Source organism: Neoarius graeffei, chromosome 5 (assembly GCF_027579695.1).
Source record: "Neoarius graeffei isolate fNeoGra1 chromosome 5, fNeoGra1.pri, whole genome shotgun sequence".
In the NCBI taxonomy this organism is placed as follows: domain Eukaryota; kingdom Metazoa; phylum Chordata; class Actinopteri; order Siluriformes; family Ariidae; genus Neoarius; species Neoarius graeffei.
The window spans coordinates 10,442,801-10,467,294 of NC_083573.1; the positions used below are offsets into that span (position 1 = coordinate 10,442,801).

At 40.1% G+C, this 24,494-nt stretch overlaps 1 protein-coding gene across 2 annotated transcripts; it reads left to right on the plus strand.

Moving 5' to 3' along the window:
• The first annotated feature begins 7,809 nt into the window (after positions 1-7,809).
• On the plus strand, positions 7,810-16,819 carry LOC132885872 (C-C chemokine receptor type 5-like). Of its 2 annotated transcripts, none has more exons than XM_060920394.1 (2): positions 7,810-7,888; positions 15,185-16,819. In XM_060920394.1, exons 1-2 carry the CDS (start codon positions 7,864-7,866, stop codon positions 16,234-16,236), a joined length of 1,077 nt encoding a protein of 358 aa, XP_060776377.1. In that variant the 5' UTR covers positions 7,810-7,863; the 3' UTR covers positions 16,237-16,819. The 2 variants fall into 2 exon arrangements, with proteins under 2 accessions (XP_060776377.1, XP_060776378.1); XM_060920395.1 differs by having other exon boundaries at positions 7,858-7,892.
• The last annotated feature ends 7,675 nt before the right edge of the window (positions 16,820-24,494 follow it).

The window sequence follows — 24,494 nt, forward strand, 5'->3', positions numbered from 1 at the left end:
ACTTTGATTTTCCCTTTTTTTTTTTTACAGTAGGTTGGTGACTGTTTTATATGGTTTATACTTGCTTTCTATAATTAGTTCATTTTCATCTAATTGTGCACATATTGCCTACAACAAGTAACAAGCCCATTTGAAGAATAATCGAAGAATGTCACCAATTATATGAGCATTAAATCTTAATTTATAAATAAAATGTTAAACAAACATTTATTGACAGAAAACTTCAGCATATCAATAATTAGTCATATTCGTCTTTGTAAAATAACATGAATACCCTGAGATTATGTACATTTTCCTCCAAACAAGTCTATGTATAAATTGTTACAGAAAATTAATTAACCACTTCTGACCAATTAGATTAATTCAGGAGCACTCTGGTATGAATCATGACAAACGATGATTCCTTTTTTTTTTTTTTAATTTGGTGGGTGCTTTATTATCCTGACTTATCATTCTGTGCTGAAAAAAGTCAAGTGAATAAATAAACCCAAGGTGTTCAAAAATTGTATTTCACAAGATATGATTAAAAATGGCTACTTTATTTACGTGTCGTCTTTGTTTTAAACTGTCCTGATTTTAAGCAAAAAAGGCTTGATTAAAAGAAAAAAAGAGTTGCTGATATTTTTCTATGTTCAGACAGCAATTTGGATACATATTGTTGTAAATTTTTATCTTGGTCATGGACATGTATGGTCAATACAAGATGTCATGAAAAAAAGTTGATTGATGCTGATGATTTGTGCATAGTATGACATTTGGTCTTCAAGAACAATACTCTCTATATATTTTAAATGGTAGGTTACTAGCTCCTCTTTAAAATATGGAAGTGCAATACTTTTTGCTGTTCAGTTCTGTAGTTAGGGTGGCACGGTGGTGTAGTGGTTAGCGCTGTTGCCTCACAGCAAGAAGGTCCGGGTTCGAGCCCCGTGGCCGACGAGGGCCTTTCTGTACGGAGTTTGCATGTTGTCCGCGTGGGTTTCCTCCGGGTGCTCCGGTTTCCCCCACAGTCCAAAGACATGCAGGTTAGGTTAACTGGTGACTCTAAATTGACCGTGAGTGTGAATGGTTGTCTGTGTCTATGTGTCAGCCCTGTGATGGCCTGGCGACTTTTCCAGGGTGTACCCCGCCTTTTGCCCATGGTCAGCTGGGATGGGCTCCAGCTTGCCTGCGGCCCTGTAGAGCAGGATGAAGTGGCTAGAGATAATGAGATGAGATGAGTTCCGTAGTTATGATTGTACCTCTTTGGAATGGTTAAATTTACTTTTCACTGTCATGATATAATATCTAGTATGATCACAGCATGCAACTGATGTATGAGAGTGGCTGTGATAATTGTGATAAATTGTCTGCTAATCCCATATACGCATGGTGTTTTCTGCAAGGGTGACACTATTTTTCCCGAAAGTGTTGGACAATGTTGTGCACTTTCTCTAAATTATATTGCACCTCTTAATTTGAACTCTCTGATTTTTTTTTTGTGCCTAAATGGGGTGTCGAGTCCGAGAACAAGACTCCAACGGCACCATTTGATGATGGCTGTTGCTGCCTTTATGTGAAAGTGTCTCTGCTACTGTGTTGGACTAACGTTACTGCTTGACTGCCCCATTTTAATTAACAGGCTACAATTACAAACGACCCGGAGGGCAGTTTTCAGGTGGGCTGGTGGGTTGAGCTTGTCTGATCGCTCTGTCAACATCCCAAGTGATGGCTTGCAGAAAACATTTTGGGGGGGAAGGGCATTAGTTGGTTTAGACAGGTTGGGTGAGGATGTGTGAATTCTGGAGAGTGCGTCAGCCTTGGTGTTACTGGAACTTGGACGATAGGAAATGGTGAATTGAAATCTGGTGAAGAATAGGGCCCATCTGGTCTGATGGGTTCCTCAGATATTCCAGGTTTTTATGGTCTGTCAGGATTGTGAATGGGTGTGCTACGCCCTCCAACCAGTGTTTCCACTCCTCCAGGGCCAGCTTGACAGCCAGGAGCTCTCAATTCCTGATATCAGTTTCCCTTGGCAGGTGTGACTTTGTTTGAGTAGAAAGTGATTGGATGCAACTTGGGCAATTCTCCAAGGCACAATGATAGAACCCCTCCAAATCCTTTTTCAGATGTATCCACCTCCACCACAAGCGGCTGAGAAGGATCAGGGTGTTGAAGGATGGGGCTATGGTGAAAGCATCCTTCAGCTGGCTGAAAGCCTGATCAGCCACTTGACTCCAGTGGAGGTGACGGGGTCCCTTGTTCAAAAGACTAATGAGAGGAACTGCGACAGAGCTGAACGGATGAAGTGGTGGTAGAAGTTGGTGAACCCTAGAAAGCGTTGAAGCTCCTTGATGGAGGTGGGAGTGGGCCATGATGTTACTGCAGCGACCTTGGTTTGATCCATACTCACTCACTCCAAGCTGATGACGTATCCTAGGAATGAGATTTGGTGGACATGGAACTTGCATTTCTCAGCTTTAACATATAGATGGTGTTGGAGCAGGTGAGAGAGGATGAACCTGACATGCTCATGGTGGGTGCTTTCGTCTGGGGAGTAGATCAGGAGGTCATTGGTGTAGGTGATTACAAACCTCCCCATCATGTCCCTGAGCACGTCATTGATGAGACACTGGAAGACACTGGGCATGCAAGAGAGGCCATAAGGCATGCCCAAATATTCGAAGTGACCCACCATGGTGCTAAAAGCAGTCTTCCACTCATCACCCTCACAGATCCTGACCAGATTGTAAGCACTGTGAAGGTTGAGCTTGGAGAATATTTTAGCTGATCAGAGTTGTTCTAGAGCTGAAAGTATGAAAGAAAGAGGATAGGGATACATTATTGTGATCTGGTCCAGGCCATGATAGTCTATACATGGCTGGAGACCCCCTCCTTTCTTCTAGATGAAGAAAAACCCTGCAGAGGCTGGAGATGTTGAACATTGGATGTACCCCTGCTGCAGAGCTTCTTGCACATACTCCTCCATCGCTGCTTGTTCCACTAATGACAAAGGGTAGGTGTGGTTTTGTGGACGAGTCATAGCTGGGAGGAGGTCGATAGCATAGTCACAGGAGCAGTGAGGAAGCAGACTACAGTCTTTCCCTTTGCTGAGCACCTTCTTTAAATCAAAGTAAGAGGCTGGGACATTGTCAAGGGAATCAGGCTGTGGGCTCTTTACTGAGGTGGAGGAAAGTGTGATCTGGGGAAGTTTCAGGCAGTTTTGCTGACAGGAGTCTGACCACTGAAGGACATCCTGTTGTTGGCATGAGATCAGAGGGTCGTGTAGTTGTCGCCATGGATATCCTCATATTATGTCATGATTGGAAGTTCGGGTGACAAGGAGAGTTATGTGGTCTGTATGGATCGCTCCTGCTTGAATCTCGAGGGGAGTTGTTTGTGTTGAGACCAGTCCTTCCCCCATGGGTCTCCCATCAATGGCTTTTAGCTTGATAGGTTGTAGGAGAGGGTGAGTGGAGAGTTGATACCTCTGTACAAGCACGCTGTTTATGAAGTTTCTCTCAGCCCCTGAGTCAATGAAGGCAGAAGGTACATGGGTCGAGTCTGGTAGCTTTAATAACACTGGTATTTGGAAAGATTGTGAGCTGTGAGACATTTCTGGACTTACCAGGTTAACAGAGCTGGGAGCCTTGCTTGGCTGACGATCCCGTCATAGCAAAACTGTAAGTGTCCAGAGCCATCTTCTAAGTGTCCAGAGGTGCTTGAAAGTTTGTGACCACTTTAGAATTTTCTATATTTCTGCATAAATTTGACCTAAAACATCATTAGATTTCAACACAAGTCCTAAGAGTAGATAAAGAGAACCCAGTTAAACATCCATTCATTATCTGTAGCCGCTTGTCCTGTTCTACAGGGTCGCAGGCAAGCTGGAGCCTATCCCAACTGAGGATGGGCAAGAGACAGGGTACACCCTGGAAAAGTCGCCAGGTTATTGCAGGGCTGACACAGAGACAAACAACCATTCACACTCACACCTACGGTCAATTTAGAGCCACCAATTAGCCTAACCTGCATGTCTTTGGACTGTGGGGGAAACCGGAGGACCTGGAGGAAACCCACACAGACACAGGGAGAATATGCAAACTCCACACGGAAAGGCCCTCACCAGCCACTGGGCTCGAACCCAGGACCTTCTTGCTGCGAGGCGACAGTGCTAACCACTACACCGCCGTGCCACCCTCCAGTTAAACAAATGAGACAAAAATATTATACTTGGTCATTTATTTATTGAGGAAAATTATCCAATGTTACATATCTGTGAGTGGCAAAAGTATGTGAACTTCTAGGATTATCAGTTAATTTGAAGGTTAAATTAGAGTCAAGTGTTTTCAATCAATGGGATGACAATCAGGTGTGAGTGGGCACCCTGTTTTATTTAAAGAAAAGGAATCTATCAAAGTCTGATCTTCACAACACATATTTGTGGAAGTGTATCATGGCATGAACAACGGAGACTTCTGAGGACCTCAGAAAAAGCGTTTTTAATGCTCATCAGGCTGGAAAAGGTTACAAAACCATCTCTAAAGAGTTTGGACTCCACCAATCCACAGTCAGACAGATTGTGTACAAATGGAGGAAATATAAGACCATCGTTACCCTTCCCAGGAGTGGTCGACCAACAAAGATCACTCCAAGAGCAAGGTGTTTAATAGTCGGAGTGGTCACAAACTGACCCCAGGGCAACTTCTAAGCAACTGAAAGCCTCTCTCACATTGGCTAATGTTAATGTTCACAAGTCCACCATCAGGAGAACACTGAACAACAATGATGTGCATGGCAGGGTTGCAAGGAGAAAGCCACTGCTCTCCAAAAAGAACATTGCTGCTGATCTGCAGTTTATTAAATATTATGTGGACAAGCCAGAAGGCTTTTGGAAAAAATGTTTTGTGGATGGATGAGACCAAAATAGAACTTTTTGGTTTAAATGAGAAGTGTATGTTTGGAGAAAGGAAAACACTGCATTCCAGCATAAGAACCTTATCCCATCTGTGAAATAGGGTGGTGGTAGTATCATGGTTTGGGCCTGTTTTGCTGCATCTGGGCCAGGACGGCTTGCCATCGTTGATGAAACAATGAATTCTGAATTATACCAGCGAATTTGAAAGGAAAATGTCAGGACATCTGTCCATGAACTGAATCTCAAGAGAAGGTGGGTCATGCAGCAAGACAACGACCCTAAGCACACAAGTCGTTCTACCAAAGAATGGTTAAAGAAGAATAAAGTTAATGTTTTGGAATGGCCAAGTCAAAGTCGTGACCTTAATCCAATCGAAATGTTGTGGAAGGACCTGGAGCGAGCAGTTCATGTGAGGAAACCCACCAACAACCCAGAGTTGAAGCTGTTCTGTACAGAGGAATGGGCTAAAATTCCTCCAAGCCGGTGTTCAGGACTGATCAACAGTTACCGGAAATGTTTAGTTGCAGTTATTCATGCACAAGGGGGTCACACCAGATACTGAAAGCAAAGGTTCACATACTTTTGCTGCTCACAGATATGTAATAATATATCATTTTCCTCAATAAATAAATGACCAAGTACAATATTTTGTCTCATTTGTTTAACTGGGTACTCTTTATCTACTTTTAGGACTTGTGTGAAAATCTGATGATGTTTTAGGTCATATATATGCAGAAATATAGAAAATTCTAAAGGATTCACAAACTTTCAAGCACCACTGTATTTTTAGACCGTGCATATGGGGCCATCCTCCACAGGAGTGACATCATGAGAACTCCAGGCAGAGGTAGAGCATTGGGGTGAATCAGGCAGGTGCAAAGAGCATTCATTCATCCCAGTTTATCAAAAGACTCTATGCCCAAGAACCCTCCACATCTGCTCCTTTGCCAAATAAAAAGGAGTTTTTTTCTTTCTATTTCTTTTTGGACCTTCCAAAAAGTCATGACAACAAAGACAACATATCAAATGTTGAAACTGAGAAATTTTATTGTTCTTTGAAAAATATATGCTCATTTTGAATTTGACATCAGCCACATGTTTAAAAAAAAGTTGGGACAGGGGCATGTTCACCACTGTGGTGCATCACCTCTACTTTTAATGATGCTCTCTAAACTTTTAGGAACTGAGGAGACCAAGTACTATAGTTTTGACATTTGAAATGTCCCATTCTTTCCATTGTTTTTGGCTTCCTGAAAAACCTTCACGGGCTTCTATGAAAGTATCTTCTTCACAAATGCTTGCTAACTAGTTAAATTAGCCTGCTAGAATATTGCAGAAATAGTCTAAGTTAGGTCTTGTTTCAACTTCCTAGCATACGTACAAATGTGAGGAGCATCTTGTGTCTGAAGTTTCTGAAAAAAAAATGCCAAACAAAACTATGTTCCATCTTGCACATGTGATGAATAAAGGCCTAAAAATCCCCAAAATTAGTTTCTCAAATGCTGCCATCAGCCAATACCCCTAACTTACAGTAGATGGCAGTGCAGCACAGTGGTAAAAAATTTCCCACAAGAACATAGAAAAGATTGAAAACTTTCAGTTTGTTTAGTTATTACCTGACTAAGAAGTCAAATGAATTCTTTTAGGTTCTGTTCTATTTTAAGTTCATAGAAGAAAAATGTTCAAGAAGAAATTGAGAAGAAATTAATCAAAAGTGGATATTGTTATTGTTGTTGCTGTTGTTGTAGTTGTATTGTTTTAACATACAACCCCGATTCCAAAAAAGTTGGGACAAAGTACAAATTGTAAATAAAAACAGAATGCAATAATTTACAAATCTCAAAAACTGATATTGTATTCACAGTAGAACATAGACAACATATCAAACGTCAAAAGTGAGACATTTTGAAATTTCATGCCAAATATTGGCTCATTTGAAATTTCACGACAGCAACACATCTCAAAAAAGTTGGGACAGGGGCAATAAGAGGCTGGAAAAGTTAAAGGTACAAAAAAGGAACAGCTGGAGGACCAAATTGCAACTCATTAGGTCAATTGGCAAAGGTCATTAACATGACTGGGTATAAAAAGAGCATCTTGGAGTGGCAGCAGCTCTCAGAAGTAAAGATGGGAAGAGGATCACCAATCCCCCTAATTCTGCGCTGACAAACAGTGGAGCAATATCAGAAAGGAGTTCGGCAGTGTAAAATTGCAAAGAGTTTGAACATATCATCATCTACAGTGCATAATATCATCAAAAGAGTCAGAGAATCTGGAAGAATCTCTGTGCGTAAGGGTCAAGGCCGGAAAACCATACTGGGTTCCCGTGATCTTCGGGCCCTTAGATGGCATTGCATCACATACAGGCATGCTTCTGTATTGGAAATCACAAAATGGGCTCAGGAATATTTCCAGAGAACATTATCTGTGAACACAATTCACCGTGCCATCCGCCGTTGCCAGCTCAAACTCTATAGTTCAAAGAAGAAGCCGTATCTAAACATGATCCAGAAGCGCAGACGTCTTCTCTGGGCCAAGGCTCATTTAAAATGGACTGTGGCAAAGTGGAAAACTGTTCTGTGGTCAGACGAATCACGTATTTTCAGAGAGCTATAACTTGAAAACGGTCGATGGTAGACAGATGTTTACCATTATCAACTTCCAGGAAGTGCCATATGGGCTTTCATTTGCCACCATGACCTATGACCTTGAATGACTTTGAAATGTCAAGGTCAAGGTCATGGATTTTCAAGTTTTCGGATATTTTTGGAATTGCATGTACATGTTTTTTTCTCACATGGATGTGTTAAAATTAGCTGAAGTACTTTCACCATTATGGACTTCACTGTTCTTTCAGCAGATCAAAGCCCCACCTCAGAAATGTCATGACATCATAGCTCAGCTTCTTGTCATGTACTAATACACGCAGTCTTCTTTCACAATCACTTTTGGAGTGAGGAAACGTTGCCATGAATTACTCCAGCAAGCCAACCAGTAGGTGAACCTTTTTCTTTTTACATTATTGTAAAATCCAGCAACTGCTTGGTAACCATTTGTGATCATTGCTCCAATGAGTAAAGTGTGTTTAAAATTTATCGATAATTGTATTAAAACTGACAGTGTGCAGCTGAAGAGTGGCTGTCCTCTTCTTTGATCTGAATTTAATATTGAGTCTCCAAAACTTGCTGACTGCACATTTTCTTTTACTTGCCTTATTTTGCAGTGTAAAAGATGACTGAAAATAGAAACTATCAGTACTTTACAAGAAAACACACAAATATATTAATAATATGAAGTAAAGGAATACTTTAGCACTTGAGTAATGCTTTTGTAATGATGAATGTATACATACTCTCATCCTTTGTACATCAGGGAAATGAAAATCATTAAGTTAACATCTTTTTAACTCTTTCTGTTAATGATTCTGATTTGTAAAATTTCAGGGAAGATTTAATATATGCTTTTGTGAGGAACTTATGGTACAGTAGGGTTGCAGTGGTATGAAATTGTCATGGTATGATAACTGTCTTGGTAAATATCAAGGTTTCAAAGCATCAGATCTTACAGCATTTCACTGTGATTATTATTTTTATTACTGGGGAGGCACAGTGGTGTAGTGGTTAGCACTGTCACCTGACAGCAAGAAGGTTCTGGGTTTGAGCCCAGCAGCCGACGAGGGCCTTTCTGTGTGGAGTTTGCATGTTCTCCTCGTGTCTGCGTGGGTTTCCTCCAGGTGTTCTGGTTTCCCCTCACAGTTCAAAGATATACAGGTTAGGTTAATTGGTGGCTCTAAATTGACCCTAGGTGTAAATGTGAATGGTTGTTTGTCTCTGTGTCAGCCCTGTGATGATCTGGTGACTTGTCCAGGGTGTACCCCGCCTCTCACCCATAGTCCGCTGGGACAGGCTCCAGCTCACCTGCGACCCTGTACAGGATAAGCAGCTACAGATAATGGATGGTTTCATTATTATTATTATTATTATTTTTTTTTTTTATGAACATAATTATCAGAATTCTAAACATTAAAAATAGCATCTAACTTGTCATTGCAAAGAACCAAAACTCCAATTCAAAGAAAATCCCAGGTACAACATGGAAGCAAAATGAATAGATTTATTGATGTTCCAGCAAATCATGCAATAAATGAATTGGTCTTGAGAGCAACTGAGTGACCGAGAGCGTCATTCCCATTTTTATATTCTGTTTGGGGTTTAACTCATAAAAGCACATTACTGTCATCAGTTTGCATACCTTCATTGTTGGACAGTGCAATACCATTGTTTTTGTCCTTCCACCCTTGTCCCAATTTTTAGTTTATGTTTTATTCTCTTATTTTTGTCATCCTTGGGTGCATTCCATCCCACATGAGGATCTTCTTTGGGCACTGTATTTAAATGTACAAACAGCAGTACACGGAGTGAATGAGAAAAGACAGGAGGGGTATATATACACACAACGGAAAGCCATAGTGTCAAAATATGAGCAAAGTGGCACGAATGACTTGAATTAAACGAATAATTATGAAAGTAAAGTTCATCCAATCAAAAATAGCTAAAAAATTTTTACAATAGGAAACTGACCAATAAAGAACAACGAGCCAAAGGCCAATCAGAAAAGGGTTAAGAACGAGTGGCACGTGGGCCTCTAAGCTGACTACAGAACCCGTCATTAACATTTAGACCTGAAGGGTGCACTGGTTTTAGTTTCCAGATCCAATCTCTTACTGCCTCCAGTAGATCCTGAATTTTGGAACACACCTGTACAATGGTGAAGGACAAATTAGATTGAGAATGTACATTTGATGTAAAATGCTCATACAACTGTGTACAATCGTTACCCAAATTTACTCTCGTGTCTCTAATTGCACGTTTATAATTATTCACACGAAGTCTAAATGTTTTTATGATTCTCTTAAAATGAAGTGAGACTCTTACCAAATAAATGCAAACAGACCCAAAATCATTCAACATTTTGTACAATGATCATGAAAGCCAAATTAAAAAGAGATAAGAAGAGGTGCAGGCTTGCTCTCAAACATTAGTGCCAAGTGCCATTCTGTCTTGCGAATACTAACTGTACCTTATAAGCCCTTAGGGCTTTTCTTAACGTAATGACAACAAATCAAGCTAAATCTTCAAATGCGGCCTGATGCAAATATGACCAGCAGCGTGCTTTTTTCTTTTGTTTTGGTTTTATTTCATTTAATTTATCAAAAAGCTTTTCATGTTTAATATGATGAATATAAACGAATTAATAAAAACCTAATTATGATGCCAAAGGCTTGATCTGCAGTTGTTGGGGTAGCTCCCATGACACCAATCCTGAGTGCAGGTGAAATTCTCTGTTGTATTTCATTTCCCCCAAAATAACAGGCATAAGTAAATGTACATGGTATGATAGCAATCAATTTTTAGACCATGATATAGTTTGAAACCCAAGAGAACAGTGTTAAAAGAGTCTGTTTCTGCCGATAGATTGTCTCCCCTCATTATCTGTAGCCGCTTTATCCTTCTACAGGGTCGCAGGCAAGCTGGAGCCTATCCCAGCTGACTATGGGCAAAAGGCGGGGTACACCCTGGATAAGTCTCCAGGTCATCACAGGGCTGACACATAGACACAGACAACCATTCACACTCACACCTACGGTCAATTTAGAGTCACCAGTTTACCTAACCTGCACGTCTTTGGACTGTGGGGGAAACCGGAGCACCCAGAGGAAACCCACGCGGAGAACATGCAAACTCCACACAGAAAGGCCCTCACCTTTCACAGGGCTCAAACCCAGGACCTTCTTGCTGTGAGGCGACAGCGCTAACCACTACACCACCATGCCACCTGCCGATAGATTGTGTTCCAGCATAATCCAAGTGTAAAACTCATTACTGCTCTTTCCTGTTCAACTCTTTAAATGTTCAACAACTGGTTAAGAAGCCAAACTATGGTTTACTATTCCCACTACGTGTTATATACGTCCAGTATGTTAAGGTAGATAAACAGCCAGCCAAACTTGGTTTTCACGAGCCAGGAAGCGAGCACCTTTCTCCTTTATTTACAGTTTCCATGTGTGACAGGTGAAAGACTGAGTAAAACTGTTACAGAAACAAAAGGAGAGAGAAAATCTCTATTAGCATAAAACTGTTACTGAATGACAAAACATAGCAGGGATGAGAGTGGGTCCTGATGAAAAAAGCAGAAAATCTGTAAAATGTCCCGAGGGCACTGAAGGCGCCCGAAGTAATAAAGGGGGTCCGGGGGGACACACCCCCGTGAAATATTTTTAAAAATGAGACCTTACACACCCTATTTCCTGCAATCTGAGCTGTAGTTAATTAAAACACCTGATGCCTATTTTCATACTTATTGAAATAAAAACACGATTATATAGAACAATATGTATCAAAATCAATATGTGTATTGCATTAATTCAAAATAATATGTACATTTTATGGGGACTGGTTATTACTCATTGTCAACATCACTTGTTTTTCTAAAAAATGTCCATTAAAATCCATAGTTATTTACAGTTCCATTAATAATTCAAATTTTCATATATTCAATATATTGAATTAAATAAATAAATAAATAAATAAATAAATAAATATCTTAGAGCCTGACCTTTTCCTAATGTCCACATTACTTGTATATGATTTCTTCACAATGTCTATTTAAACTTTAAAGTTATACAGTTATCAACACTGTCAGCTATAATTCAATTTATCATATATTCAATGTATTGAATCAAACAAATGCATATTTTATGGGGACTGTCTTTATCTTATCGTCCACATCACTTGTATGTTTTCTTCAAAAGGAAGAGCATATGTCTATTCACACTTTTTACAGTTGTTTACAGTTCCCAGTTATTTTTTAAACAAATTTTCATTTGATCATTTAGACTTCTTCAGCTTCTTGGCCAAAGCCAAAAGCTCATCAGTCCTCTCCTTTTTCCTTTTTCTTTCATTAGCCAGCTCCTCCTGTGTATTTACATGCTCTAACCTGGCTCTCTTCTGCGCTCTCTCACACTCCTCTCTTGCTTTCCTTTTGCTTTGCTAAACTTGTTTTTTATACCAGCATCAATTTCACATACCTTCGCTTTATCTCGCTTGTCAATGGTATTCGGCATCTTGAGAAAACACGCCGATTAGAGGAGTGTATTTTTGATATGCAGCTCACAAACGTGTAAGTTTTGATAAAAGAAAGCGGATGTGGGTGTCTTTGTAAAAACTGTTTTGATTGGCTATTATGGTCTCGACATCGATGTTTTGACCAAAAACAATGTAGATAACACAAATTTTACATCACATTCAACGAGATTTAAACGAGACTAAAGATGGTGACTTACAAATAATGTGTAAACATCTTTGGAGTTAATTAGAGTAGAATGGGGGAAAAGCCCCCCTTAAGGAAAATTCAGTTTTTCTCCAAGTTGAAATGAACCATGTGTTTAGTTTTAATCATAGTTTTTGACAACAGTGACATGAACAATAATGCCACCTAAAGTTTGCCTAAAGTTAATACTTAATTTTTTTTTTTTAACAAAAACAAACATTGTGCCAAGGGGGCCTTTTACCCCCCCCAGTGGGGTAAAAGGCCCCCTGAGGTGGAGCAATAGGCCCCCTCACTCAAAAAAAGCTGTTTGGATAGCAAAAGTGTTTACTTAAGCCTTTAATGTGAAAGAAACAAGAAAATATCCTTGAATTAATGAATAGATGCATTATTTTATTATTTTTCGCATTTTAATTTCAATGTTTTTTTAAATTTCAATTATTTTTAATATTAAGTTCAAATTACTTGCTTTACTCAACCAGGTAAGTGAGATGTTATTAAAAACTATGTATCTGCTATTCAGAAATGTATGAAATACAGTAATTATGATAAAAGGAAACGATGCCCCCTGGGGGCCATTTACCCCGCCATTAAGGGGGCATTTTACCCCACAGACTACACTTTTACAAAAAAGGGTAAAATGTGTTTCAACTTTCTATACCTAATGTATTTTTTTAACGTACTGACTTGTCTACTCATACCACATACACAGCTGTGATATCTGACGAAATAGCAGCTATCTAAATACAGTTTTACTGATATCTGAAAATTATATCACTTACCATGAAATTTGATTTCTCTCTGCTGTGTTGCTGATATGCAATCCACAGTGGATATTTGTATATCCCCGTTGTCAAGCCAGTCCACAGCAACAATAGAAATGTAACTTTGCGCCATCTGGTGGTTATTTTGGGTAAAACTGGCCGGGGGCATATTACCCCACGGGGGCGTATTACCCCACTCTACTCTGAGTTTGAACAGCATGAAGGAACATAACCCCAAGCCCCCAAAATTAATAAAAAAAAATTCTCAATGGATTTGGCATAATATAAAAAGGTTGTTTTTTATTCAAAAAGCGGAAATCCGCCAAAAAGCGGAAAACTCTCATCCCTGACATAGGTAGCTTTAAATGCTAATGTTAGCCATTAAAGGTGCCCTTCCACCAAAAACATTTAATACTGGCTCTTTTTGAAATACCATAGTTCACTCCGAGTTGCATATGCATGCTGCATGTGAAAATGTAATTCTACTCCCATTCCCTGTATTAGCTTATGAAAGAAAATAGTCAGAAAAACGAGCGGATCAGAAAAAGCCATACGAAGTTACGTCACTTTGAAAATTAGTATTCATGGCCTCGCCCACCTTGGCTTGCGACCGCCCATGGGAAGAAAGTTCGGATTTAAGCGCGAGGAGAGATAGCAGAGCCCATCTCGTCAGTAGCTCACGAAGAGGACCTAACAGCAAGTTGAAAACATGTCTGAACAAGTTCGTGCCTGTGTTATTTAACAAAGAGGACCTAACAGCAATTTGAAAACATGTCTGAACAAGTTCGTGCCTGTGTTATTTGTGGCAATAACATATCAACGTTGCATTTCTTGCCCAAGATAGAAGAGCTGAACAAGAAATGGTTGGAATTTATCTTTGGAACACCACCAGCGAAGTATAATGTAACATTAGTACTGTGTTCTGATCATTTCAACCACAGTGACTTCTCAAACTTTGGTGCCTTCAGCAGTGGTTTTGCTTCAAGGTTGTTTTTAATCTATACTGTCAAGACGATCGACCACCAGCTCACAAGCTGTAAGTAAAACATGAACTTTTTGTTCGAAGGTTTTTGTTACAAAATAGCATGTTCATATTCTCCATGTTAGCATGCATGACATGGTCACAAGCTAGGCAGGGATGAGAGTTTTCTGCTTTTCGGCGGATTTCTGATTTTTCTGAGTAAAAAACGACCTTTTTATATTATGCCAAATCCGTTGAGAATTTTTTAAATTAATTTCGGGGGGTTGGGGTATGTTCCTTCATGCTATTCAAACTTTATTAACTCCAACGATGTTTACACATTATTTGTAAGTTGCCATCTTTCGTCTCATTTAAATCTCGTTGAATGTGATGTAAAATTCGTGTTATCTACATTGTTATTGGTCAAAACATCGATGTCGAGACCATAATAGCCAATCAAAACAGTTTTTACAAAGACACCCACATCCGCTTGTTCTGACTCACTGGAGGTAGCGTCACAGTGCTGTTAGCCAATCAGAGGTAACACGTTTACATGTCATGAATATTCATGAGTAAGAGCTGAAATCCTGTCGTTCTCCCGCCACCCACTCCTCCACCAAACTAGAACAGCCTGAAACAGGAGAACCACAGCATTTTTTTCACCAAAACCGGCTCACAGGGCATTCATTCATACTAGAGACCACTGCACAATTAATGAAAAAACGATGCAAGGAGACCTTTAAGATAACAACAGACACTAACGTCATATGCAAATATGAAGGGTAAACATAGTTGATATGCTAATGTAGTGACAAAAGGCTTGAAACACTATTAGCATGCTAACACAGTAAAACAATAGGCTAAAATGCTTCTTGATTAGCATTAATACGAGCAAAGTCAGTTAGCTACTATCAAAACCAATATGCAAAAAACGAACTTTTCCTCTATGCAAAAAAAACATCTAACACACTTAAACTTGTGCTTTAAGGTACTAAACAACGAAAACTTACAGCTGTTGCTTTGAAAAGCCAAACTATGAATAGGCTTTCTTCTTTCAGTGTTTCGTCACCGAAAAACATGCATTAGCATTTTGAAATTTTTTTACTATTTTTTTGCATTGTATTATTTTTAGAAACAGATGATTGATGGAAAAATCTACTGAGTAATGTACTGTATGTAAATATTATTTACATTATTTAATGATGCATGATAACAAAGGCATTTTATTTTCTTAAACAGCGGACAACTTCTCTGAATACGACAGCCTAGTTCCAGGTGTTTACGAGCCCCTCATCTGCAACAACAGCAATGTAATGGATTTTAGCCAAGTCTTCCTCCCTACAGTCTACAGCATTGTCTTCATTGTGGGGTTCATTGGCAATGGCCTGGTGTTGTGTGTCCTGGTCAAGTATCACAAACCATTCAACATGTCAGATCTGTGCCTCTTCAACCTGGCCATTTCAGACCTCCTCTTCCTTATCTCATTGCCTTTCTGGGCCGACTACGCTGCCAAATCTTATTGGGCATTCCCAGAGTTCATGTGCCATGCAGTGACAGCACTCTACATGCTGGGCTTCTATGGAAGTATCTTCTTCATGATCCTCATGACGGTGGACCGCTACGCTGTCATTGTCCACACTTATACCTCCCTCATCTCCAAGTTCCGATCTGTCAGAGCTAGCATAGCGCTAGCTTTGTTTGTGTGGACACTGAGCTTGGGAGCCTCTCTGCCAAACATAATTATCTCAAATGTGAGTAATGTATCAAATGTATCAGTATGCAGTGTGACAGATCCAGGGAACATATGGAAGCCATTCCATTACATTGAGCTGAACATCCTTGGTTTTATTATTCCTCTCTCAGTGATGCTGTTCTGCTACTTGCGTATCATCCCCATCTTAATGACCATGAATTCTCAGAAGAAACACAAAGCTGTCAGGCTCATGGTGGTCATAGTCACGGTTTTCTTCCTCTTCTGGACACCCTACAACATCGTCATCTTCCTGAAGCTCCTGCAAGCACTGGGCTACATGACCCATTGCAATCAGGACCTGCACATGGCTGTACAGTGGGTGGAATCCATAGCGTTCTGTCACTGCTGCCTCAACCCCATAATCTATGCCTTTGTGGGGCAGAAATTCAGGAATTTATTTTTAAAGATCCTGAAAGAGTGGTTTCCTCTTTGCTTTGGCCATTGCACAACAGTTGAAAGCAAGTCCTCAGAGAGAACAACCTCCATGTACTCACGCGCCTCAATGATTTCCAGCACAAAGACAAAATTAAAAGTGTAACTGTTATCGCTTGTTATCCCCAAAGCCTATTTCAGTTTGTAAAAAGACCATAATACTTTGAGTTTCCCAATTTTTTTTACAGTAGGTTGGTGATTGTTTTATATGGTTTATACTTGCTTTCTATAATTAGTTCATTTTCATCTAATTGTGCACATATTGCCTACAACAAGGAACAAGCCCATTTGAAGAATAATCGAAGAATGTCACCAATTATATGAGCATTAAATCTTAATTTATAAATAAAATGTTAAACAAACATTTATTGACAGAAAACTTCAGCATATCAATAATTAGACACATTCGTCTTTGTAAAATAACATGAATACCCTGAGATTATGTACATTTTCCTGCAAACAAGTCTATGTATAAATTGTTACAGAAAACCACTTCTGACCAATTAGATTAATTCAGGAGCACTCTGGAATGAATCATGACAAAGGATGATTCCTTTTTTTTTTTTTATTTGGTGGGTGCTTTATTGTCCTGACTTATCATTCTGTGCTGAAAAAAGTCAAGTGAATAAATAAACCCAAGGTGTTCAAAAATTGTATTTCACAAGACATGATTAAAAATGGCTACTTTATTTACGTGTCGTCTTTGTTTTAAACTGTCCTGATTTTAAGCAAATAAGGCTTGATTAAAAGAAAAAAAAAGAGCTGCTGATATTTTTCTATGTTCAGACAGCAATTTGGATACATATTGTTGTAAACCTTTATCTTGGTCATGGACATGTATGGTCAATACAAGATGTTATGAAAAAAAATTGATTGATGCTGATGATTTGTGCATAGTATGACATTTGGTCTTCAAGAACAATACTCTATATCTCATTCTCATCTCATTATCTCAAGCCGCTTCATCCTTCTACAGGGTCGCAGGCAAGCTGGAGCCTATCCCAGCTGACTACGGGCGAAAGGCGGGGTACACCCTGGACAAGTCGCCAGGTCATCACAGGGCTGACACATAGACACAGACAACCATTCACACTCACATTCACACCTACGGTCAATTTAGAGTCACCAGTTAACCTAAGCTGCATGTCTTTGGACTGTGGGGGAAACCGGAGCACCCGGAGGAAACCCACGCGGACACGGGGAGAACATGCAAACTCCACACAGAAAGGCCCTCGCTGGCCCCGGGGCTCGAACCCAGGACCTTCTTGCTGTGAGGCGACAGCGCTAACCACTACACCACCGTGCCACCCTTTACTTTTCACTGTCATGATATAATATCTAGTATGATCACAGCATGCAACTGATGTATGAGAGTGGCTGTGATAACTGTGATAAATTGTCTGCTCATCCCATATAGGCATGGTGTTTTCTGCAAGGGTGACACTATTTTTCCCGAATGTGTTGGACAATGTTATGCACCTTCTCTAAATTATATCGCACCTCTTAATTTGAACTCTCTGAATTTTTTTTTGTTCCGATATGTGGTGTAATCAAAAAGTTCTGAGACTTATAGCAGGAGCAATAACTAACTTCAACATCAGGCCCTGTCAACATCGGAAACCGTGTTACACACAGTTTTGTGACAAGGTGCAGGTGCACATTTTCGGTTTTACTATAGACCTCAAACAGAGACCAGGGAGCAAACATCAAATTGTGTGTCAAACTCAGAAAATTGGCACCGGAGACCCTTGAAATGCTTCATGAGCACAACCCTCAAAAATATCCAAAAAATTGAGTGTATTGTGCCTCAGGATTGCTGGATCACCCCGACATCTCATCAGAAGACTTTTCGGGTCGAGGAGCCATCAGGGCTGCACTGGTGGAGGATGAGGGGCATGTCAGGATGACCTGCAAAACAGCCATTAACTGCGACATTCTGGTGTTAAGTTCATTTATCATTTGCTGATGTTCTAACAATCACCCCTGAGCACTGAGGCCAAGTTTACATTAGACCGTATCTGTCTCGTTTTCTTCGCGGATGCACTGTCCGTTTACATTAAAACGCCTGGAAACGCCGGGAAACGGGAATCCGCCAGGGTCCATGTATTCAATCCAGATCGTGTCTGGTCCAGTGCTGTGTAAACATTGAGAATACGCGGATACGCTGTGCTGAGCTCTAGCTGGCGTCGTCATTGGACAACGTCATTGTGACATCCACCTTCCTGATTCGCTGGCGTTGGTCATGTGACGCGACTGCTGAAAAACGGCGCGGACTTCCGCCTTGTATCACCTTTCATTAAAGAGTATAAAAGTATGAAAATACTGCAAATACTGATGCAAATACTGCCCATTGTGTACTTATGATTGTCTTTAGGCTTGCCATCCTTCCACTTGCAAGTGGTAAGTGATATGCGCTGGGATCACACACACAGCGGCTCAGTCCCGAATTACTGCTTGTGCACTTCACTCGCGCGCTCTGTGAGCTGCGCAGGGCCGGAGTGCGCACCCTCCAGAGGGCACTCGCTGTTCAGGGCAGAGTGATTTGGAGCGCAGGATGCCTGTGGAGCCGAGCGTATCCGTGTATTGGTGTTGCTGTGTGCACGCGAATCATGTATTGGTGTTGCTGTGTGCACACTAATCGTTTTAAAAACATTAATCTGATGATCCGCTGATATGGTCTAATGTAAACCCCACCTCAGAGCAGTTTACTTCACTTCCTCTGCTGCATTCATTGCTGGCGAAGTATCCTGTCAGGGTGCAGGCACTTACGGATGCAAGCGCAGGGGAGAGCGGGTGCATCGCAAACTCATAACCAAATCCAATACAGCAACCTGAAGACATAGTCTGGCATGGGCAAAGGTCGGTCGAGTCACAAACAGAATGGCAAAGGGCAGGCGAGTAAATGAAGTCAGAAATAAACATAACGTCAAAAGCACGAAAAGTCAGGCAGACTGTCAGAAGGCTCAGAACGATCAGGCATGGGGACACAGAACGATACTTTGCGGTGAGCATTTGTGAATGCTGGGCTTACAACCCCGATTCCAATAAAGTTGGGACAAAGTACAAATTGTAAATCAAAACAGAATGCAATAATTTACAAATCTCAAAAACTGATATTGTATTCACAATAGAACATAGACAACATATCCAATGTCGGAAGTGAGACATTTTGAAATTTCATGCCAAATATTGGCTCATTTGAAATTTCATGACAGCAACACATCTCAAAAACATTGGGACAGGGGCAATAAGAGGCTGGAAAAGTGAAAGGTACAAAAAAGGAACATCTGGAGGACCAAATTGCAACTCATTAGGTCAATTGGCAATAGGTCATTAACATGACTGGGTATAAAAAGAGCATCTTGGAGTGGCAGCGGCTCTCAGAAGTAAAGATGGGAACAGGATCACCAATCCCCCTAATTCTGCGCCGACAAATAGTGGAGCAATATCAGAAAGGAGTTCGACAGTGTAAAATTGCAAAGAGTTTGAAGATATCATTATCTACAATGCATAATATCATCAAAAGATTCAGAGAATCCCATCCAGATGACGTCTCTTTCAGGGAAGACCTTGCATTTTCCAACATGACAATGCCAAACCACATACTCCATCAATTACAGCATCATGGCTGCGTAGAAGAAGGGTCCGGGTACTGAACTGGCCAGCCTGCAGTCCAGATCTTTCACCCATAGAAAACATTTGGCGCATCATAAAACGGAAGATACGATAAAAAACACCTAAGACAGTTGAGCAACTAGAATCCTACATTAGACAAGAATGGGTTAACATTCCTATCCCTAAACTTGAGCAACTTGTCTCCTCAGTCCCCAGACGTTTACAGACTGTTGTAAAGAGAAAAGGGGATGTCTCACAGTGGTAAGCATGGCCTTGTCCCAACTTTTTTGAGATGTGTTGTTGTCATGAAATTTAAAATCACCTAATTTTTCTCTTTAAATGATCCATTTTCTCAGTTTAAACATTTGATATGTCATCTATGTTCTATTCTGAATAAAATATGGAATTTTGAAACTTCCACATCATTGCATTCTGTTTTTATTTACAATTTGTACTTTGTCCCAACTTTTTTGGAATCGGGGTTGTAAACAAGCATGGAAAAAATAAGTTTTTCATAATACTTTCAAGCATCTGTCTCAATTTAAAAATCTTTAAATCTTTGTATTGAAGGACTTCAAAGTATCTTTAAAAGAATCCACTTTCAGCATCAACTTTTCATTTCAATAGTTTTATTTCCAAAAAGTTCATCATGTTTTGCACCTTGCTCCTATTATGTGTGAATCATTAAAAGACTGTGACACAACTGCCAAAATTTCTTGCTTGACAGGTTGACTTCAGAGGAGCACGTTGGCAGGTATTTTTATCTTTATTCTCGTCTGGAGGGTACCTGCCACAACATGTAGTATATTCTGGTTCGGAGGAACTTACTCATCTGAAATAACATCTAGATTTACACCCAGTGCACTTGAAGTACATTATAGACAGAATGACAGACCGCACTTGTACTGGCTTGTTCTGTCACAAAAACCCAAAATTGATTTAAGCATTGGATGTTCCTGACAATTGTTCATGACAACTGCATTCTGAAAATGATGATGGCAGTTGTGGTCTTAAGCCATCGTACCGTAGCAAAACTGTAAGTGTCCAGAGGCATCTTCTAAGTGTATTTTTTGACTGTGCATCTGGGGCCATCCTCCACAGGAGCAACATGATGAGAACTTCAGGCATTCAGATGGATCAGGCAGGTCCGAAGAGCATCCATTCATCCCAGTTTATCAAAACACTCTATGCTTGGGAACCCTCCAGATCTGCGCCTTGACCTCATAAAAAGTAATTCACAAAAGGCTTGACTCAACAAATATGTTTTCTTTTTTTCTTTATATTTCTTTTTGGCCTGCTAGAATATGACCAAAGTAGTCTGTTAGGTCTTGTTTCAACTTCTAAATTTTCAACACTTTTAAACACTATTTCGAGGTGCATAAAATGCTATTTTGAAGTGAGTACACACATTTTAAAAGTGTAGGAGTCGCGTAAATGCCATTTACTTGCATTTAACCTCCACTACAACCCTGTTTCCATGTTGATGAACTTTTGAAGATTTGCAAATCATGAAAACCCTATATTTCATTGAAAATAGTACCAAGACAACATATCAAATGTTGAAGCTGAGAAATTTTATTGTTTTTTGAAAAATGTATGCTCATTTTGAATTTGATGTCAGCAACACGTTTCAAAAAAGTTGGGACAGGGGCATGTTTGCCACTGTGTTGCACCACCTCTACTTTTAACGACATTCTCTAAACTTTTGGGAACTGAGGAGACCAAGTACTATAGTTTTGACAGTGAACTGTCCCATTCTTTCCTGATATACAATTTCAGTTGCTCAACAGTTTGGGGTCTCCTTTGTCATATTTTGCGTTTCATAATGGACCAAATGTTTTCAATGGGAGATCGGTCTAGACTATAGACAGGCTAGTTTAGCACCCAGGCTCTCTTATTACAGAGCCATGCAGTTGTAATACATGCAGAATGCTGTTTGTCATTGTCTTGCTGAAATAAACAAGGCCTTCCCTGAAAAACATGTCATCTGGATGGCAGCATGTTGCTCCAAATCCTGTACTGTATATATCATTCAGCATTACTGGAGCCTTCCCAGATGTGCAAGCTACCCATGCAATATGCTTTACCCAGAGGTGGAAAAAGTACTGAAAATTTGTAATTAAGTAAAAGTATCTTTACTTTGCTTAAATTCTACTCAAGTAAAAGTAAAAGTACCCATCTAAAAATCTACTCGAGTAAAAGTAAAAAAAAGTACTCAATTTAAAATGTACTTTGAGTAAAAGTTACTTAGTTACTTTCAATTATTTGATGTAAAAAAAGAAAGGACAAGTCATAAATCAAATTGTTTTTAATGAACTAATTGTCCACATAATAAACTATCAGGCAGTATAATGTATAAAGCTTGTTTGGACTACCCCATAAAACATTTTCAAGTCCAAGTGGCATAACTTGTAAATTCTATCATTCATTTTTTTTCTTTACTGACAAATACTAGCTATTAAAGCCACTAAAGCAGACTTACTAAATGACACATATGAAACGTAAACCAACCAAACTCAAAGTGTCCAGGACTCTCACGATTTAAAGGCAGCTAAGCGATTCCTTAGTAACACTGTGCTCTTCCTTATATAGAAAATATAATTGACAAATTAACTGCATAATGTTTACAACCTGTTGAGAGGTAATGTGCAAACTATTTTGAGACCACCCCATAAAACATTTTTAAGCAAAGTGCCAAATTCTGAATTGTATGGTCCAACTCAAACACCACAATAAAAAAAGAAAATAAAACCAAAATCAAAGTATCCAAGACAGCGAAAATGTTGAGCAATTCCTTATTAACAAATTGTGCTCTCTTTTTCTTTCTATAGCAAACATAAATTATATCAATTGTCTTAATTGAAAAATGAACACACTGACTGCTGATAAAAGACATGAAATAAAGTGCCCTGCCCACTCTGCCCACTGAATACTAAAACATTAAACCGAAAAGCTCTTGTTGAGTTTCAGCAGGAGCTGATTCGCAAAGTTTGTTGCACTAATCCGTGCTCTCTTTGCAGTAAACAATAAACCAGCCGAGCTGAAAAGGCGCTCACAGGCAGCTGAGACCGGAAGGCCTGTGTTGAATTTCAGGGAAAGGTTTTTTATTTTTGGAAAGGAGTTAAGAAGGTCCATACTCTCTGAAACACAGGCAAGGTAGCCCTCTAACTCCCCTCTGACCTTCTGGTCTTCATGGAGGCGAAGAAATCCTCTTCATCAGATGAATGTTGTCCTGGTCCTTGTCCCTGTTTCATCCCTGTCTCAGCCATTGGGTCGAGGTGATGTCTGACATAGAGTAGACCTGTTGAATGACAAACAACATCTGGCAATTAAGCAATGATTTATCGGTCATTAGATAGTACTAGTACAAACAGCTACAACTTCAGATGACAGACTTAGTATTATTCTGTATTGTAATGGTATTACTATGTATTTGCTGGTAGAAGTCAAATGAACAAGACTAAAACTATTGATCAGTATGATATTCTCATCTCATTCTCATTATCTCTAGCCGCTTTATCCTTCTACAGGGTCGCAGGCAAGCTGGAGCCTATCCCAGCTGACTACGGGCGAAAGGCGGGGTACACCCTGGACAAGTCGCCAGGTCATCACAGGGCTGACACATAGACACAGACAACCATTCACACTCACATTCACACCTACGGTCAATTTAGAGTCACCAGTTAACCTAACCTGCATGTCTTTGGACTATGGGGGAAACCGGAGCAAACCCACGCGGACACGGGGAGAACATGCAAACTCCACACAGAAAGGCCCTCGCCGGCCCCGGGGCTCGAACCCAGGACCTTCTTGCTGTGAGGTGTAGTCTCACTACACCACCGTGCCACCCCAGTATGATATTAAACAATTAAATCACACCTTCTTCTATGGTATCAGCTTTCTCAGTCCATCCAGTCTTAAATTTTGGTAGAAGGATTGCTGCAGAGATCAGTTCAGGGTCCTCCATCATCACTCCAAAGCGCTTTTGGACACCTTGCTGAATTGCTCTGATGAGTGGCAGACACATCTTGGTGGACGCTTCCTGCCTTCTCAGTTTTGACTGTAATTCAAAGATCACTGGGAGCAGCCACCCCAAGTGTGTGTTGGTCTCGGACTGAAGAATGTTTAAGGCCTTTACCGCTGGTCTCATCACAGAGCAAAACTCTCTCAGGAAAGTAATTTCTGCTTGACTAAACCTGTGCAAGATAAATAAAACGCATAAAACTGTTAAGTTTCTTACAAGAATGATTTGGATTATTCAGCCATGTAGAACAAAATATACTGTATCAGCACTGTTTTCTATTGATCATGAATTATGACAAATGTTATGTTACAAATGCTAATTAATTACATATCATACTTTTCAAATGCAAAGAAAAACTCACATTTTTAGTTTGAATTCTTCACAAACACTCCTGATGGCATCTTCCCCTTGTTCTTGTATGATTCGAATGATTCTCTCCACAGCCATGTATGTTGAGTTCCATTGTGCCTTGTTGGGTCAGATGAGCTGAAGACTACATTTATCTTCCACAATTTCTGCTGCAGTGTGTGAGCGGCCTGACTTATTCCACATTGGCATTTCCCAAAGGCGGCTCGTGACAACCTCTTGTAGGTGTCGTTCTTCTGTTCTGCAATGTCAGCATCTGTTGTGGCAACTAAGTTCAATAAGTGGCACGCACATCTTTGATGTGTGGGAAGTTGGTACTCAAGGGCGCTATCTTGCTCTAGGATGCTGAATGTGTCTTG

Excerpts from the sequence above, each read along its gene's own strand:
- LOC132885872 (XM_060920394.1), top strand. The coding sequence starts at position 7,864 with ATGAATTACTCCAGCAAGCCAACCA. Across the intron at positions 7,889-15,184 it reads TTACTCCAGCAAGCCAACCA|CGGACAACTTCTCTGAATAC; the intron begins GTAGGTGAACCT and ends TTTCTTAAACAG.